The 19,621-nt window shown below is 48.5% G+C and overlaps 1 protein-coding gene across 1 annotated transcript in view; it reads left to right on the top strand.

The window, feature by feature from the left end:
* The first annotated feature begins 11,016 nt into the window (after positions 1-11,016).
* The window catches only part of TET2 (tet methylcytosine dioxygenase 2), a 74,249-nt gene continuing 65,644 nt past the window's right edge, over positions 11,017-19,621 (top strand). The window contains exon 1 of the mRNA XM_055794571.1: positions 11,017-11,150. Within this exon, the coding sequence (XP_055650546.1) occupies positions 11,121-11,150 (30 nt within the window). The 5' untranslated portion in view covers positions 11,017-11,120. The remainder of the gene's footprint in view (positions 11,151-19,621) is intronic.

Genomic DNA, 19,621 nt, shown 5'->3' with positions numbered 1-19,621 from the left:
TGGCAATCCTTGGCTTCAAAAGCCTGGGAAGCACTGTGCAGTAAATACCTTTTTTTTTGTGGGGGTGGGGGGGTGGACCTTGCACTTTAACTCTTCACTCTTGAACACCAGGCATCTGCTCACTGCACAGACCTCCAGCGACAGGGCAGGTATCTTCAGGTTAACCACACGCATTGCACTTTAATCATAGCAACAGATAATCATGATCTGTGGACTAGATTGGACCACACAACTGTCTGGCCTGACTTCTCACACAGCACAGCCTCCAGGTGACTGGCTAAAGCACCACAGCGCATCTTCTAGACAAGCCATTGATGGAGAGGCTCTGCCACTTCCCCTGCTAAAGTGTTCCACAATTTAGGAAAATAATGCCACTTGCTTTTGAAAATGAGAACCTTTTGGACTGAATTTCTCCAGCTTTAGCCCCTGTCCATTGCATTTTGGTTTGCCTTTGTTTACCCGATTAAAGGACTTGCAGACTTGCAGCTACCAAGAATGTTTCCCTTTGTAGACATTTGAGAACTGTGATCTTAACCTTGCATCTCTTAAAATAAATAGGGTGAATTTCTTTACATCTCTCAGAGGGACACAAGTTTTTCTGACCTCAGAAAAAAGGTCAGGGACTGATGGCAAGGTGGCAGGTCCTCTCCAAACCTTTTCCAACATGTCAGCATCATTTTGATGTGTCCCCTGTCCCTAAACAGATATAGCCTTACAGTAATTACTTTGAATGTCTCTGCTCCCCATCATGTATTTCCCATCAGAATTCTATTTCCTTCAGTTGACTTAACATTTACATATTTTTATTGTACTTAAGTGATTTAAAATACTTCTGAAGCTTGGCTTTGTTAGACTGCCATCTTCATAAGTCAAAGAATATCTTCCATTCAAGTCACTCCTCAGTTTACAACTAGCCATATTTTTCCAATACATATTTCAATATTGCAAGTTTAGTCCCCCTCCCAGCATCCTGGAAAAAAAGTGATTACAGCTGAAATTGTGTAAATTGTGCCCCTCCTTCACCTGTGATGATGTGGCCTGTAACTCTATGAGTGCCCAGCAAATGGCACACCTCCACTATTTATCTTACTCTCAGCACTCAGATTTCATTTACTGTATGGTCTCCAACTGGGATGCTGTTGTTCTTCCCAACACTCTTTAAAAAGTCCGTAATTTTCTGGACGTGATGGAAACGTGGGTCTGAGAAGGACTGCAGGTGGTTTCCTGGTCCACCCTTGTCCTGTGTGGGTGGATGTATCCTGACAGGCTCGGCTCTGCCCTGCTGAGCCTCTGGGGCAATATCTTCTCTAGGCAACTTGTTTCAGCACAGAACTATCTTTCCAGTCAGAAATTATTGTCTTGACAATAGATGTGCCTTGCTGCCAATTACCCCAGGTTTTTCTTGCTTTATTTCCAGTGGATGTGAAGGGCAGTCAAGGCTCAGCATTTTAAAAGAATTTAACATGGAGCAGACAACTTCCCGCATCCTCACAGCTGCCAAAATCCCAATTCAGCAGCCCCAAACCCTTCTGCTTGGGGGAGAGCCTCACTGTATAAGCTGTCATTCCTGCAGACCATCTCTGAACTCCCTCACCTAACATACTGCTGAACAGCAGGGGATACCTCCCACGGCAAACACATGGCTGGGCGCCATCTGCCCTGGGACAGCACTGGTGCCTTTGGAGCTTTTTCTGCCACGTGTCCCTGGTGTCCCCGGGCATGCCAAGCCTGTGCCCCTCTCAGGGACTGTCCCACCGCGGGCAGGGGTAGCTGAAGTCTTGCATGGCCAGCGGGTCACTGCTTAGCAGCTGCTCATGTGGTACCTTCCCAAACATCTCCCTTCCGACCAAGTGGGCTGGAACAAGCCACCTCTTGACACTCTCCCTTTCTCCCTCTTTGTCTCCAAACTCATTCAGTAAATCTTCCTCTTGCTTCCTGGTGAACATCAGGTGAAGAACAGCTTTTCTTGGTATTTGCTGTAAAATTTAACCCCTGTTTTTTCTGCTTAGTTTTACTAAATCAGCTGTGCCCTTCCCTATCCATCTTTCCGGACTGTGATCTGTCCCCCAGAGTCTCTGCAGTCCTGGTTTGCTTCTGTGATGAGTGTCCAAACACTTCCTGTTTATTTTCTGTACTTCTGGCATGATTTCTGAAGGAATTAAAAGCAAATCTGTTTATCTTTGCTAAATCCCTCTGCTGATAAGGGTATTAGTGGTCTTATTTACCAACGGAAAAGCAAGGCAAAGTGGGACTGGAAGTAAAAATCTCAGAAAGCAGGTCCCTAATTTGAGATGCCCTAAAAGCATCCAGCAGCTGAATTTTCTGGAAATGTCAAGTAACTATCCCCTAAAACTCGTGCCTCTTAAGCTGCTTCAGTTTAGGGATCTCTGATCGGTGGCACTCCCACTTCCTTGGCACCGCAAAAAACTGACGATGCTGTCACCAGGCAGGAAGCTCATCCACAGCTTTTTCCTGGATGGAAATAAAACAAATACATTGCAGACTATGTGGCAATCAGAGTCCACAGCCACAGACAATCTCCTCTCACAGCAATCACTTTTTAATACAATTTCTGATTTTTCAGAGATGGAATTAGCAAGGCAGAGATCATCCCAACAACTACATTTTAAAATTTTTTTTTTACTTTCTACCAGCTTCATAAAATAATTTGTTCCATGTCTCTCAACACCCCATTAAGGGAAAGAAAAGCCAGGGCAGGTTGTCACTGCCGAGATGCGCCATGGCTATGTTTCATTCTGACAGCCAGCAGCATATTACATTGGAGACACCAGCTGTGCAGAAAGGTGCACGACACCAGTTTGAGGCTGACCCCTGGCCACACTTTGGCCACCAGCTCCCAGCTCCGCTCCAAGGCACCCACCAATCCCAGTAACCCAAAGCAAGTTCCGCCTGCTGCTGCACTGCCTGCCACCCACCAAAAAGGGGCACGGAATGGTACGTTTTGCCCACGGAGAAAGGCTGGCAAGAGTGAAAGTTGCACCAATGAGCCAGGAAAAGCAGCTGGATTTTCTCCACTGTCTGAACACCCCAAAAGAATAGAGAATTTTGGGGTTTCTTTAAGTTGCTCAGGGTGGCAAGGACTTCTGCTGGTGCCTCGTAGCTGCAGAGCCCTGCCAGCCTATTCCTCTTGTTCTTCAAATCCTCAGACAAAACTGTACCTTTTAATATATACAATGTGGTGACTGTGTGTCTGATGTATGTCTGCATCTTTCAGTGGAGCTTTTCTACAGCTTTTTGAAGAAGGGAGGAAGGGAGACTGCATATAACACCCCCACACTCACCCAAATAAAAAGGACCAAACACAGCTCCTTCCCCAAGTAGCAAAACCCCAGGCTATTGCCAGGTTGTGTCTGAACACATCTCCCCCTAGGAGCTACGGTGCTGACTCCCTGCCTAAACAGTAGCAGGCATGCAAGAAAAAATCAAAGCAAGCTGACAGCTCAGCTAGGACCACGGATGAACTGCTCTGCTGGAGAAGGAAATCAAAAGAGACAAAGACAGCTATAACATTTATCTTCTTTATATATTGCTTCTAGATTAGAAAATCTGTGCTAACAAGGCCATGGGTACGCATGCATTTACGTTGCTTTTGAACACCATTTAGCTGCTTAAATTCATGCTGCAAAGCGGTTAGCTTTGCATATAGCTTTTATTTATAGGGCAAATTTGATTTAAGAAGAATTTAACTCAATATAATTGTGCCTGCGCTAAGGGTATGAAGAAACATGACAGTCACTTCTGCTAAGAATTTCTGAATCACAGGGGCAATGGCAACCCCGTGATTAGGTTTGGCCTTCTCTTCTGGATGTGCTGGGAGAAGGGAAACAAACAAGCAGAGTCCCACCGAGCCCATTAAAAAGGCAAACAGTGATTAAAGATGAAAAGGTAACGCTTTTTATGAGTTGCATGACCATGCAACCACTGCCTTTCCCAGCTCCTGCCCAGGCACACAGCTAAGGCTCTTCCCAAAGGCCAGCATTCGCTGTATCGCAGCCCAGGTTTCTGTGTGTCACCTGGTTTAGCTGTTTCATCAGCTCCTGCTGGTTTTTCCTCTGTGCTTTTCCCTTCACAAGACTTTCTTAGGAGCCAGCTTTCATATCTGCCAGGAAATAACAGGCTGCACTGCAAAAAGTGGCACATCTCCTTGGCTTCTCCAAGTCAATGCAAGACCCTTTTCCTCCTGCTTGTGAGATGAACTGTAGAAAATCACTAAATTCCTGATTTCTAAAGTTGTATGTTTAATCTATATACAGGAAAATATCTACCTAAAACGAACGAGTACTGATTCCCTGAGACTGTTACTAGTGACACCAGCGGACATCAAGCTCCCCTGTAACAAAGCCACATTTCCTCAGTGCCTAACTACAGACACAGGGAGCCTGTCTTCGGACATCCAATTTAAAAATGCAGTTGCGGGAGGTAAGAGCTCAGCCATGCCTCCATCTCCTAACCTGATTTTCCTAGGAAGCTGGAGTCAGGCTAAAATGAGAGAAGATGCCAAGCACCTCTCAGGGACCAGCACCCGTAGGAACTTAGCCCTCCGTCTGTCCCCTTCAATTCATAGTTGACCAAAAGTCATGTTCAGGGACAGAGACAGAGTGGCCTCTGAAAACGAACCACTGTTCAAATTGGGACACTTTTCAGTAAAGCTGAGGAGAAGGCAGGGCCCGGGAGCAACATTGTGTTGGCTGGAGCCAATGCTGCTGGTGTCCAGGAACAGAAGCACTGACACCTCCTGCACCAGTCCCCACTTCACACAGGCTCTGCTCACACAGCTACTGAGAGCTCATGTGCAAGGGATCCTTCTCCATCACGACCACCGGCAGAGACCAGAGAGAGAACATGGGAAACTCCACGGTCTTGTCCACCCGCCTGCTCCAGTAACGCTGCTGCAGAGCCGCAGGGCGAGGGCTGCCAGCCAGCAGTGATGCTGGGCAGTGCAGCAGACCCCATGGGCAGTACATGAGGATGCATGCCAGGATGCTGACCACGGCTGTGGAAGGATTTGAAGATGATGAGAAAACCAAACATCAGTAGAGAAGGCAGGGAAAAAAGTCAGTAAAGGGATTTGACAGCTGTAGGCTGCCTCTTCTGCTCAGTCCACCCGAGCCCTTAGCTATTCATGCAGCAGTAAAATGCTCACAGCTCAGGCTTATCAAAGGATTTTAATTCCTCCAACAATCAGAGAATCTATGGATACAGCTACCGAATGTTGCTCTAGCCTGGAAAGGCGGTGAGAGATGCATGCTGTTACATACAGAGCTTGACAATGGTGGGCTGGTGGCACCACGCAGGAGCACTCCCGGTCTCACGTCACTGCTGTAATGATACTGTAGAGGGCTAACAGCACAGCTCCACACCAGCACGGCTTTCCTCCCCACAGCTGGATTGACTGTGACGGTGCGGTTTCAAGACTCCTGACAGCTGTGTAATGCGCTTGACAGAAACACAGCACAGCTCACTGTGCTTTGCTCCTGCAGGCATTTGCCTGTGGGAGAGCATTCAGCCACAGCAAGTGAGACTGATGGAGCAAAACTGGTCATCCCCTCTGCTCCTGGAAGCAGGTATTCTGGGGAAGAGCTCCGACACATTCTGCTTTTGTCTCCCTGCACATGTTGGTCTGTGGTACTGAATTGGTTCATTTGCTTTCTCAGCTTTTCTGCCCTCCCCGCAGTCCTGTAGTCCAAGAGTAGAGACACTGAGGGATGCCAGCAAGCTGCAGAGTGGGATGAGCAGAGCGGGGAGAGTTGACTTTGGTCCCAGATGTCACCAATTTGATTGTGTCCAGGATCTATACACGCTGCTGAGAGCCCCTTCTTTGCAGGTCAGCTTTTGGCCTTTTTCTGGAAGGTTATTACTGAAAGTCAACAGAATGCCACTCCCCAGGGGAAACCACAGACCAGGTCTCCATCCCTCAGCCAGCACCTTACCCTACAGGCCTGTGAGGGGAGTTTCCACTTCCCTTGCATTCAAGGATTCAAGATTTTACTCCCACAGCTATAGAAAAGTAAGCCTGGGGCCCTGAAAGGACAAGCTGTACCTTCAGACCCATGGAAGGTCCTGCCGCTTCACCTCTCCTTATGCCTCCCTTACCCCCACGTGCACCCCAGCCACGGTCCTGGGGACAGGCAATGCCCAGAGGGCACCTGAGGTGCCCAGATTCAGGTTTTCCAGCCACAAATGCCTGAGCAATCACAAGGCTACAGTCAGCTTCAGAGCCATAAACACTACGAGCAGCATAAAGACATCTGTAACCATGAGCAAAAAGCCAAGGGCTGAAAAGTTGAACCACCTGCAGCTCTCCTCCATCGCCAACAGGCACCTGCCACCAGCAGAATGGTGGCACTGGGTGGATAACGCATCGCAGCTTTGATGTTGCCCCAGCAGGCATCCCAGCCATCGGGCACCTTGCTCCCAAAACTCAGCAACTGAGCTACCATGAACAGGCTGGGCTTCCCCCGTGTTTCCTCTGCACCATCTCATCTGCACAGTCCTGGAAAAGCCCCCTCCTGCCCAGGCAAGCAATGCCAAGAAATGACAAATAGTGACTTTTGATGAATTCAGGGAAAAAATAAATTGTTGGAGTCTGGCAGAGCCACCCCCCTGCTGCCCATCAGTCCGATCCCTCAGCTTTGAGGCTGGGCTCTTGAGCACATGGACAAGCAGGTGTCTCAGGACCTGAAAAAGCCCTGCTGAAAGCATAGACCAAAGCAAAATGATGACTTGCTGAACCGGTCCCGTTGCCTTTCCCACACCTTGTCCCTGTAGGGCTTCTGGTGGATGCTGCTGTGATCCTGACAAGGCCCCTTGAGAAATCAGTGTCCCTCGGTGGAAGACAGAGACAAATGTCTATGTGGAGAATGGACATGAGAGATTTTCTGTAGACCTATCTTGCTGCAACTGCATTCTGGACTCCTGGGGTTTGCTCAAGGAGGTGAAACAGGCTGTCTAGCAAATTTGTTTCCCCTCACCTCACGTAGCTGTTCACGCTCCATCATGGGGGGAAGAAAACATGAATAAAACAACATGAAGAATTGCAGGCTCAGTAGAAACAATTTAATTATGGCTCTGAACTGCTTTTTGCACAGAAATTTTAAGTCGGAGTCGAATTTGGCCCAGAAAGCTACGTGAAGCAGGTAGTCAATATATCCCCGCTATTCTTCAATGCAGGGTAAGGGTGAAAAATTATTTGTACTGTACGTCTTTCTGAATGTTTCATGTGGGGGCTGAAGGGACGCAAGCACATTACATTCTGTCAGTAAGTCAGTCAGGTTTGCTCATTGTAGCTTTAGAGTTAGAAGAAAACTTTGGCTGCAGCTTGTGCCCTGGCTGCCCCGACATCCTTCGTGGGGAGTGAGCTTTCCTTCTAGCAGAGGGGTAAGGCCCATGGCCTTTTAAACCGTTGATCTGTGTGTAATTACGCATTATAAACACAAATGCTGTAATTGCCAAGTGACAGGATGTTTTTTACCTGACATTTTGCCCATGAAACCTTTGCCTCGCTGCAGTGCCTGTTGGGGAAATGAGAAAAACTGCTCTGGCCACAACTGCAGCGACTCCCCAAGTACCTGTCCTGCAGCCGCACCGTGTGACAATCGGGTCTCTGGGCTGTATTGCTATTAACACTCTGCTCAAAGAGATCGAAGCAGATTATTCTGTTCCCAGCAGATCTCAAAAGGAGCAAAAGCTGTTCCTTACAAGAGTAGCAGTGGACACACGTAGTCTGGAGTGGGGTTTTTGGTAGGATTCACAACTGCATGCCTTTAATCAGTTGAGATGTCTTTTTTTTTTCTTTTTTTCTTTTTTTCTTTTCATTGCTTATAGATGAAAAGACTGACCGAGAAGAAAAATGGTGTGGCTGGGATAGCCCTAGAAACAGCTCCAGAATACTGCTTGAGCTAAGTGCATTTCAGCACATTTCCAAGGAAGCTTCATATCCATTCTTTACAGCAGATACTTGTTTTGAACAATGCATGCAACTCCAGGCTGGGAACAGCATGTTTGAAACGTAAAAGGCTTTTCCCCCCCAACTCTTTAAGGGTGAGAGCATGTGTGTGGGGGGGTTAAGTCGCTTCTCATCATGGTCAAGTTCAGGCATTTTTTCTCCCTGTTTGATAGCTAAAGATAAGGCAAAGCAAAATGAGTCCAATTTTCTTTAAACAGTAAATACATTGAAGCCAACAGAACTACTCCAAGGAGGAAATTAGATCCATGTCCCTCTCATTAGGCTGCTAACGAATACCAAGAAATGTGCCTTGTGGAGCAAGCTGCACTGATTTGGAAGCCACAAGATCCTGCGGTCTGTCAAAATGCAGCAAGGCTATGTGATGGCACCGGGTCAGTCAGGAGGTTTGTAGGTCAGGATAGCTGAGCACAACCCAGCTGAGCAGGGGAGGCTCCGGTAAATGTGCCTTGTGCTCCGGGAGGGAAGACAGAACCGCTGGTTCAGCAGGACTGCTCCTGAGTTTATTGAGCCTGGTGATTACAAGAGGCTGTCAGTAGGGCAGTAAAATTAAAAAAAAAAAAAAAAAAAAAAAGAGAGAGAAAGAAAATAATAGAGACACGAACCACACCTATGACAGGAAGCATTTAAAAAATGCACGTTTCTCTCCCATTCCTACGTGCAAGTCAGATATGCATGAGCAGTCTCTTATCTTCAGCACAGAAGTACAGTCAGAAAAAAAAGAAAAGAATCCCAGCTCAGTGTAAAACTCCTGCTTTGTGGTTGGTGATATTTTTTTTCCTTTCTTTCCTTCATGCACTCAGCCAGGTTTGCAGCTGCTTGCTTGTGCAAAGGAAGGGCTGTGACCCTGCTGAAAGCAGGAGCCGGCGCGGCAAGGTCCTGCCAAAACCAGCCACCTGCTGCTTGTGACTGCGAAGGGCTCACGGCCACGGGAGGGACCCGGGCCATGCAAGGGGGGGTCACCTCACCCAGCGCAGAGAGGCCCGGGCGAACCTCGCCGGTGCCGTGCCCTGGTGAGGCAGGACAAGACGGTGCAGCGGCCGGAGGTGTTTCTGCAGGTGCTGTAAGAGCGGGCCGGGGAGGAGACAGCACTTTGCACCCGCTGAGAGGTCGGGCGTGCTCGTTCCTGGTCATGTCAGCTGGATGTGCCACACCAAGGGGGAAAAAGCAACACCAGGCTTTAATAAATCTGCAGACTTGAAAGAGTTTGGAACACTGATTAAAGCCTGCTGGAAATGCAGCAAGCGCTGTGAAAGCACAAACAAAACTGGCAAGATTGAGAGAGACTTTGGCCATTCTTGGCGTCGTTTGCTCTTCCAAGAAGAGGCAGAGCCAGAGCCTATTCGCACAGGTTTAGGCTGCACGGGACGGTGCTGAAAGTTCTACGGCAGCAAACATGAAGACCCTTTTTTTTTTTTTTTTTTTTTTTAATTAGAAACCCCACGTATCTTCCCAACGGGACAGGGCTAGCCAGGCCAGCTCCCTCCCGAGCTCTGGGGACAGCGAGCCGCCCGGCAGGGGCACAGAGGTGATGCTCCGCCGCCGGCGCAGTGCTATTTTAGCAAGCTGTAACGGCAACTCTCTGTGCGCAGCCTGCTTCTGCAATGAAATTTCACAGAAACCAAAGCAAAAGCAAAAGCCCGAGAACAACCTGTGATGTGAAAAACAAATTACTCAGCGATGACCTGAACTTCCTAGAAATCAGTCCGATCTGCATCGAGAGCACCGGATTTCGCATCTTGCTAGAACGCTGTCCCGCCAGCCGGCCTCCTGCGGGCAGGGAGCGCCGGGGGGTCGCCCTCCGTGCAGCACCTGCAGACCCGCCTGCCGAGCCCAGGGTCGGGGACACGTCCGCGGGCGTGAGAGGGTCCTGCCGGGAAGCTAATGCCCTCCTCAGATCGTCCCCTGCCCCGCAACACCTCCCCGGCAGGCCGGGACAGAGCGGGAGGCTGCTCTGCCTGGGCAGGGGGACAGCAGGGTGGAGGGGGGGGCACCGGGGCAGTGTGAGCCCCCAGAGCCGGTTCTCACGGAGGCAGCTGTTGCTTGCTCTGGCTTCTGCTCCCCGCGGCTGCCCTGCTGGAAGGGCTCCAGCTCCTCCGGCGAAGGAGGGCGGCGAGCGGTGCGGGAGCAGGGCAGTGAACGGGGGCACGGCGGCGGCAGCCGGTCACCCGCTGGCGGGGGCTGGCCGGCCGGGGGTGAAGGCACCGAGCTCCCCTCTCGGGTCGGCGGGGCGAGGCCGGCAGCCAGACCCCCTCCCGGGGCTCCAGCTGTGGCGGGCACGGAGCCCTTTCCCCTGCGAAGATCCGGAGTGCGGGAGCGGCGCCATCGGCCCCGCTGGCGGAGCGTCCCGCACCGGGGCCGCGGGCTTTGCAGCCACGTGGGGCGGGTGCTCGCCCGGTCGGGGGCCCGGCTGGCCCCGCGCTGCGACATTCCCGCGGGCAGCCGCGGGACCCGGTGGCGAGGAAGCCCGGGGACACGTTGACAGCGGTTCTTCTTTGGTTTTGGCTTTCCTCTCACGCTGCCAGCCGGTTACCGAGCACCCGAGCGGCGGCCGGCGGAGAGCAGCCCGAGGGCGAAGTCGCGGCCCCCGCAGCCGCCCGCGTCTGCGGGGATGGCAGACGGGCTCCCGCGGCCGTGGGAAAGCGCCGCCGGCTCCGCGGAGGGAGGTGGAGCGTGTGGTGCGGGAGAACGGTGCCCCGGGCGGCGGGGGCTGCCGCTGGCGGGCGGCACCGGCACCCCGCGCTGCCCCACGCACCCACCGGCTCCGGCGGGGCGCGAAGCGGGGAGCGAGGGCGGCAAAGGCGGGGAGGGGGCGGCGGGGCGGGCGGGGGGAGCACGCAAAAGGCCGAAAAGCGGCCGCAGCCCCGCGGTCGGGGCCGGGGCCGGTGGCGGGGGCGCCCCCACGCCCGTCCCCGCTGGCTGCACGGGGGCGCCCGGCGCCGCGCGGCGCGGACAGGGGGTGCCGAGGGGGGTGTGTTGCGCGCGCGGGGCGGCGCGGCGCGCGGGGCGGGCGCCGACGTCAGGGCGCCGCGTGCATATTGATGCGGGGGCCCGGCCGCTTTCGTCAAGGAGCAGAAGGAAGCAAGATGGCGGCCCTGTAGGAGCGGGGAGCGCGGCGCCCGGCTGTGCGTGCTGGATGTCGGCAAGGCTGAGGGACGCGGCAGAGGTCAGAGCGGGTCCCCCAGGCCGGCCGCCTTCCGCCCAGCCCTCCGGGGGTGTCGCGGGGCCGCGCCGCGCCGCTGGGTGTCGGCGGGGGGTGGGCGCCGCCGCGGCTCCCCCAACATGGCTGACTGACAGAGGCGGCGGGGGGCGCCGCGGGGCCCCCGCCGTCCCGTCCCCGCGGGGCCGGCCCCCAAGTTTGCCTGGCCGCCCCTCCCCGCGCCTTTGTCTGCGCGGCGGTGGCGGGGGGACGGGGGCGGCGGCGGGAGGAGCCCCGCGCCCCTCGGAGCCCCCCCGGCCGGCCGGCGGCTGCCCCGCCGCGGGGGGCTGCCCCGCTCCCCTCCGCCGCGCCCCGCGGGGACCGGCCCTCCCGCTCCCGGCTTCCCGCGCCGAGCCCCGCCGAGCGCGGCCGGGGTCCGGGGCGGCGGCGGGCCCCGGCTTTGTGCCGCTCCCCGGCCCCGGGCGGGCACAAAGGCGGGCGCAGCCCCGGGGAAGGGGGGGGCGCGGGGCGGGGGGGGCTGGCGGAGTTTGGGGGGCGGGGGGCAGCGGAGGGGGAAGCGAAACCCGGCGTTGGGGGGCGAGGGAGAAGTGCGGGCGGGCGGCGGGGGGGCTCGCTGCGAGGCCTTCCTTTTTCTGTGCTATCTACACGCGCGTTTTGTCCGCGTTGCCAAACGCTGCCGTCGGGGCCACTTGCACAATGTGGCTACGGGAAGGAAAGCAGAATTACTTTCCCGTGCGCGTTCCCCCGAAATAGCGCGTTCGGTGAGGCCGGGCTAGTTCCCCGCCAGATGACAGACACGAGCAGCCACCTTACCGCGTTCGTAAGTCGGGAGCGCGGCGCCGTCCGCTCGCATCGGGGCAGTTATTGGCGTTAAATCACCCCCTTCGACGCTTGCGCTCGCTGTCGTGTCCTTAGTTAAAGGGACGCTTTTCGGCTCGCGGTTTGAACCTTGGAAATTCAGCAGACACCCTTTTCTGCTAAGTAATTTTCCTTTTCAGAGGGCGAGGTGAGGGGAGAAGTGATGTGGTCTAGCCTGCTTTCATTGAAATGTTGCAACCAAAGATCTATCTCATCGTGAGATTTGTTTTCCATGATGAGCGGCATGCAAAGATGCAGGCTTTAAGCAGTGTTCGGCACCTCTGAATATCAGTCCGGCGTAATTTTTTTTTTTTCTTTTTGAATGTGAAGTTTAGGAGTTTCAGAGATGAGGAGATACTGTCCCTAGTGAAAGCAGGTTAGTGGGTGTTGTTTGTCGGCTAATGAGGCCATTTTATTTGCATGTTAATAGCAGGTTGACTTACTGCAGCAGGGGGTGAGTGTAGTAACGTGTATATTCACTTGTGTATTCCACCACAGCACTTTCTCTGGAGGCTGTAAAGTGCAAAACGGGACATGATTGCTGAAGATACTCAACAGGGAGTTGTTAATGGTCACGAGTCGTGTATAAACTCGAGTTAGAGGGGGATCTGACTGAATAAAAGGTGGCAAAACCAACACAACGGTGCATACAGCGTCCTTTTAAGAGATGCCCTTGGCGTGGCAGTCTGACCGTAGACTATAAATCATTCCTTCTGTTATCTTTTGGGAGTTAGACAAATTTCCTTAAGTGGTGTGTGATGAACTTACTGGTTTCTTTTACCAGTAGCCATGGAAAATAAGCAGGTTTCTTTGAGCACGTAGGGCTGCCTGCCCCTCAACTACTGTTACATTTCCCAAAACTTCTTTCCTTCTTAATGTTTTTTTTTCCTTTTCCTGGTCACCTCACAATTAATTTCTTGCAACCCTCCAAGTAAAGGTAAGCCTATGCAGTTTCTTTATAGATTATCATTTTTACCATTTACTATTGCTAAAGGTCTGTGACTGACAATGGTCAGGTAACAGCTTTTAGTAGACTATCATACAGAAACACTACTTCTTTCAGCTCTTTCTCTCTCAAAACACATGGCACATTGATTGCTGCTGTCTTCTGACACTTCACTTCTCAGTTGCTAAATAGCTGCTGTTTTTCAAAAGACTCAAATAAAACTGGATACAAACACTGATACTATTTTGCCACATCTGCATTAAGACAATTTTGTATGTATCTTTCCCTACTCCCAAACGACATTCTTTCTACTATAGTCTATTGTGTCTCAAAAACATTGGTAAATCGAAGTCAAGAACTCCTAGTCTGTCAGATCTGCTGCTGTTAACACTTTGAAAGAATGTACGCATCTTTGATTTTATCCTGCAGAAAAACAACAATTTGGAACCAATGTAAATAAATTGCTGTCAGGCAATATTTTGTGTCTCTTCCTCAGTGTCATGGAAAGCGTAGTATGAACCCTGCCAATGAAGTAAAAAAACCATTTAAATCCAGCAACCAGGGTGCAGGGAGGAGGAAAAGGAGGGCAAAGATGTGAAAAATAACAGTGTTCAGGTGATGGGACTAAGCTGCTGTTTATATGAAATGAAGAATTCAAAAGTCATCTTTCATTGGAAATAACTTGTTTCATTTTGGGAAGCGACATCAAAAAAACTTTGTGAATGCATCCAGGGAGCACCAGAAAGTGGTTTTGTATTGTCCATTTTAGAACTAATCATTAGCAAATCATCAAAAGAAGAAAAGGTCGAACGGGAGACGCTGAGGCTCCCAGATTTGCCAAATTACCACTGTTCATAGTAAGGCTTTTAGGGAGGACTTTGGCATCGTGCTGATATTTGGTGTTTAGCCAGGGAAACTGGTATTGTTTTGATACAGTGCGCATGGTCCTAGACTTCGGCGTGACAGCATTGTTTAAAGAACAAGAAATGTGTGCCCGCTCAGGAGTTACTATGACAGACTGATTTCCAAGGTCTCTTGATGGTACCAGTGCTGCATTGGGTAACAGAATTAGGAGCCTGTTAAATGTTTTGGTTTCTCTGCAGAATTGGGAGACCCTGTAGTTGCTGCTGGAATGGGGATTTCAGCTGCTGGAGTTGGAAGGGAGCATTCCTTCTTGCTCTGAGCACTTCAGATGCTTCTAGGACTCTGTCTCCCGTAGTGTTCCTTTAATTACTAGTAACAGCCAGATGGCTGTAAAGAGGAAAAAACCAAAACCAAACACCTCACCATGTTTTGGAACAAATCTGCTGCTCAGGTGTTGAAAACCATGAAGTTTGGGTTGGACTAGTGTTACCAATCCTGTTAGGGATTACAGGGAGTGCTTCGCTTCTAAGTTACTTGCATGGGCAGTAAAGTGATTTTCTCAAGAGTGAGCCTAAGCAGGGACTTCAGATCCCTTGCTCTTTTTCCTTCTGAGTGGAAGATATGTCCTGTGTTTATATGGGAGCCAAATAAGGTCCTTTTTTAAAAAAAATGTCCATTTTTCAAGGTGGCATGTCAGATGAGCTGTCAAATTTGGCTTGTCACAGCGAGTGACCCTTCTACCTCTCACACTTGACTGCCACACAGTAGCTCTAAGCGTGGCAGCAGCATCTGTAAGCCAGCTCCACAATTGGAGCCTGAAAGTGGTAAAACAAAGTTGACAAGTTTCAAGTAGAGTTGGTGGTTATCTTGGAAACTGTGCTGGAGAACACAACCACAAATGATTTTGCCAAATAATATACAGTATTTATTTAGTCCAGCTCTCTGATTGCTGTTAAGGCAGTCAGCCAACAGCAGTAAGTGTTGTGACATCATTTTGAAAGGCAATGTGCTGGTTCTGAAATGGAGTGGGATGTACTATGATTCATTATTAAAAAAAAAAAAAAAAACAACTGTCGTCTGAACAGAGATAAAGCATATGACTGCACCATGGCTGAAAGCCAAAAAGGGAATTATATGAATCAATCACACTTGTAGCATTGTTCCGATCCCATACTCCATAAGACAGTGAATACCTTCTTACTCATTTAATGATATTCTGTAGGAAAATTATCCTTTTGAACACTGAACAAGTAACTAGTAACAAGTTTCCATAATTCCGGTTGTTACACTTTCAGATCATGACTGCTTGCATGTTCAATTTGCATAGCTGGTCCCAATATCCTAGATAATAAAACGTTACAAATGGAAAGTACCATGAGTAATCATCTTCTCAGTCACCCATTGAAAAGAAATCACTTCTGCCTTCCCTTAGGGTAGGCAAGTCTCTTAAAAACCAAACAAACAAACAAAAAAAATCACCCATTTTTCCCAAGGAATTGCTGAGTGGGTGGAGATAGAGTTGGTGGGGTTAATGAATAAAATTCTGAACCTCCAGCATCAGCTGGACTAATCCCAAGGACAGATGATGACTGACCCAAAAAAGGTTGTTTGGATTAAAATTCTGGAAATGTGCCCCACATTACGTAGCAGGGAGTAAAAGAAGGAAGGCAGAGAAAAACAAGGTTTGGGAAATAAGCTAACTAATTTCACCCATGTATCTTGCACTGTTCTTGAAATGAAAGGAAAAAAAAAAATCCCTGCCTTACGAGATTATCAGAAAGAGTGCTCTACTACTTTATAGTAAAGGATTTTAAACCTGGGGACAATTTAAAGAAAGTTGCTGTGCTTTGAAAAACACTTTAACAATTAAAAGCCATAAAAAAATTTAGATTCCTGTCTTTTCAAGCAGGCTTGTTTATCTCTGTCACACACCTTCCAGAAAGCTGAATCATCTTAGTAACCTGAACAAAATTCAGGCTGTCCTTCAAAAACAAGGTTGTTTGTGGAGGTGTGGATTCCTATTTGGAGTGTTGTTGCCTTGTAGCATTTATATGGCAAGAAACCCCAGTAGGATTATTCTTACAAATGAATAAAGGCTTGCAGTATTGACACTTTGGTTTGACCTAATTCTTGGTGTGTGTTTTTTTTCCCCTCTTATTAAAAATAAAATAAAAGCAGCATTTCTATTGTAGTGTGCAAAGGAATAAGCTTGTTCTAGGCTCAAGTTCAGCCAGAAAGGAAAATTTAGCATTTTAATCCTAACAAAGTACAGCATATCTTTTAAGACAGTTTCAAAGAATCGGCAAAGAAGTGAGCAGGTGAGTAGTTAAGGTAGCTAAGATAACCAGGAGTAGCTAAATAACCACATACCCCTTGAAAGTGTCTTCCACAGGTACAAGGCAGTAGCCTTGGCACTTTCTGATTAATTACTGTGATGCAATTTAGACAACGTGAAATATCTTCGTTTGTTCTACAGCATTACCTCTAACCTCAAATATATTCCTTGTGGGTTCCCAGCATATGAATATTGGTTTCACCAGGTATATGCATGGAGGAGGAGAAGTTTCCAGGTTTAAGTTCAATATTTTTGCAGATGTATAAAGAGGATAATGACTTATGCATTCTTTATATGAACTACCCTGTCCTTAAACTTGTATTTCAGTGACTAAAATTTAAACAGCATCCCTGCTTAATCTCCTTTCTAATAATGCATAAATAGTCTTAAGCTTTGTCTTCTAATGCCCTGGCGTGAGCTGCAAGTCATGTTGTGTTGGAAAAGGATTTGGCTCCATTGCAGTAATACCCTGGCTTACCAAGTGGGTAGATGTTCAGGTCAGGACAAAGACTCTCCATGTGGTTGCATGCACGTGGTTAGTGTGTTTACAAACAGTGTCCCAGCATCCTCAGCAGCTGCCTTGACGCAGCCAGCGAGGACAGAGTTCTAGGAATGTCCCTGGTCCTCACAGGCGGCAGAGGAGGGGGGAAGAAATAAAAATTGCAGAGTTTAAGAAAACATATCGTAGTTTTGGGGTTTGGCTGAGCTTTCTGCATCTGTGTTGCATTCTAGACTGTTGGTTCCTTTGTCAGACACTGCTGTTTTTTTCCCCCCACTTGAGCGTAATCTGGGCTGTGTCGACGCGTTTGCCTGCAACAGACTGACCCTAAGTACAAGATGGGGGTTAAGGGAATTGTTGCAAAGGTTTCAAATTATTTCTTTGCTCCCCCTCCCCTTTTAAAAATTTATAAGGAATTCAATCCCCAAAAGCCTTCATGACAAAACAGCTCTTTGCAATACAAGAATCCCACTGTAAATGGTTATGTATTTTTTTCCTTAATTAGGCATGACTCACTGCCTGTTAGAATAGTAGAACAATTCCCTTTTTGAAGAACAAAAAAGAAATCATGAATCCTACTAACTTTATAAGTAAAATCAGATAGTTGAAAGTCTTCATTACTTAATGAGACATGTTGACACAAAGAGGCGTTGCTGTTACGAAAGCTAATACCACTGCAAGGCAAGTTTCAGATCTCCATTAGACATAAGAAGGTTGGTGGAGATTTCTGCATTTACTCAACCAAATGAATAATGCCACCAATCTGTTTTTTTTTTTTTAAATAAAAAAAGGAGGGGGAAGAAGTGGTGGTAATTATTGGGGTTGCCTTGCCAAGACAGTTTCAGGAAGCACATACGTCGTAGCTGGTCAAAAGCACCCAGCTGACAATTCCTTTCACGCCTGCCCTTGCAGACTTAAACCAAACCAAAGCTGTCAGACAGGTTCTGGTCTTTGGAGCCACTTGAAGCCTGTGCACTGTGGGACCTTATTAGCAGTTCTGCTCCTCATCCAGAAACACTATTTTCCAGTCTCATGCATGTTTTTTCAGACTTTCTCATGCAGTTTTGCAGCAAGCACTTGCGACAGCATGCCAAACACATCACTTACTTTACAAAATGAATCCTAAGAACGGGGTTTTCCTCATGGGGAGGAAGCAGTTGGTACAAGCGTCTCTTCCATATTCTGAATTTGTCTACATGAGTCATGGTATTCACCACCATACAACACAGTTCAAAGGCCCATCCACAGATCTTGTTATTCATGACTTCTGCTATTAGTTGTTCATATTGGTTGCTTTCGTTTTACGTTGATGTTGATTATAATCACTGTATTTTTGGTATTACACTCCAGTGGTTTCTTTCTCACCTGTCTTCTCATTTGCAAGGTACAATTATTCGGATCACATCCAGAACCTGCTTCTCTTTCACCAAACTCTTCACCTCCCTTTGTTTTCTTTTCTGACTTCTCTTTTACCCACAGTTCCCATTACTCTTGCAGCAGCTGGGTAGCAGAAGGTAGCAAGCAAGAACAAAGAATATATGAGAGAATATGTGACAAAGGCATTTCTGAGTTTGCACTGACTATTTGTTCCTTCCATTTTTAGTGCTGTTAGAGAGATCGAAGGGTAAATGTTAACCCTGAGCCTGATGCTGACAGGAGAGTTGTGCTCTCAGCGTCCTTTAATAACTTTCCATATTTTTCCCTTAGCAAGAGACACAACAACTGTTCGTGTACCACTCACCCCCATTTCATGCCCCGATACCTTCCCCCCCCCCATCTTTGTTTATTTGTTTGTTCTTTCAGTGCTATTTCACTTGTGTTTGAAGTCACATACTTTGAAGCTATACAATTTTTATACGTGCCAAAGGACACAAAACTCTTTCAGCTCTTATGTAAGCGAAAAGGAGAAAAGAATGATTGCCTATTTCCTCTTGTGTGCAAGTAGCATTACTGTCCTGCTCACGGTAAAATGAGGAAAATGAATGGTTGCAGTAAAGCAGGAGTTGCTTCCCTTCCCCCAAAGTTACTAAAGTTCACAGGAGTGAGATACTTCCTTGGAAGCTTAGACTGCATGTACAGCTTAATAAAAGGAATGCAATTTATCCCTGAAAGAGAACATACAAAAATTGGAAAATACATTGGTCTCACATCTTCCTGGGATTTGGAGAAGTGGGAGTGCGTCTGTGTGTATGTATTACAGACCTTAACATGCTTTCTTTTCAGATGACCAACTTGTTGTTCCTACTGCACTCCTTTGCTTACTTGTCTGTTTGATTTCAAGTTTATCTGCCCCCAAAAGTCTGAAGTATTACCAAAATGGCAACAGTAAAAATCAAAACCATGAAAGCTGAGCAACTGAAAAGGGTCAGATTTAACACTTACTTAACTCATATAACCAGTAGGTATTTTCTGGGAAAGAAAACCTATGCTAGTGAGTCTCCATTCCACATACAGTCAGTTTGTGACTGTACATACCACATACCCAGGAGCAAATGAAAATATTGACCAAATCGTGAAAAGCACTGTTGGTATTTATAAACATGAAAAATGCAAAAAACCCCAGAAAAATACAGCCTTTCAGTTCTCTGTTGTTTTCATGGTGCCCTCCATACTTTCCTGGACCTGTACTTTTCTGCTTCCCTTTGATCCTTAATGCAGAGAAGAAGCTTTTGTAAGCATGAGAAGGTAGTAGGAAAAATACAAATTGTGCTGATCTATTTTCTGTCTCTCTATTACTGCATGTGGTGCCTGAGAAGTGAGAGACCAGGTAGGAAAATACAGATTTCTGTGTATTTTTCCACTGTGCCTATGTTGTGCACTTGACAATAGGTTAGGTATAGGTGGCTTTTTTTTTTTCCCCAGTGCTGTCAGCTGACTTGTGATCCTGCAAACTGATGGCAGCCCTTGCCATTCTTACAAAGCCCTATTCATTTCCCTCGGGCTCCCAGAGCTGTAATAGTCTGCCTGTGTAGAGA

The sequence above is a fragment of the Falco peregrinus genome, chromosome 2, assembly GCF_023634155.1.
Source record: "Falco peregrinus isolate bFalPer1 chromosome 2, bFalPer1.pri, whole genome shotgun sequence".
Classification (NCBI taxonomy): domain Eukaryota; kingdom Metazoa; phylum Chordata; class Aves; order Falconiformes; family Falconidae; genus Falco; species Falco peregrinus.
The sequence above is the reverse complement of the archived record's forward strand: the minus strand, read 5'-3'. Positions and strand labels throughout refer to the sequence as shown.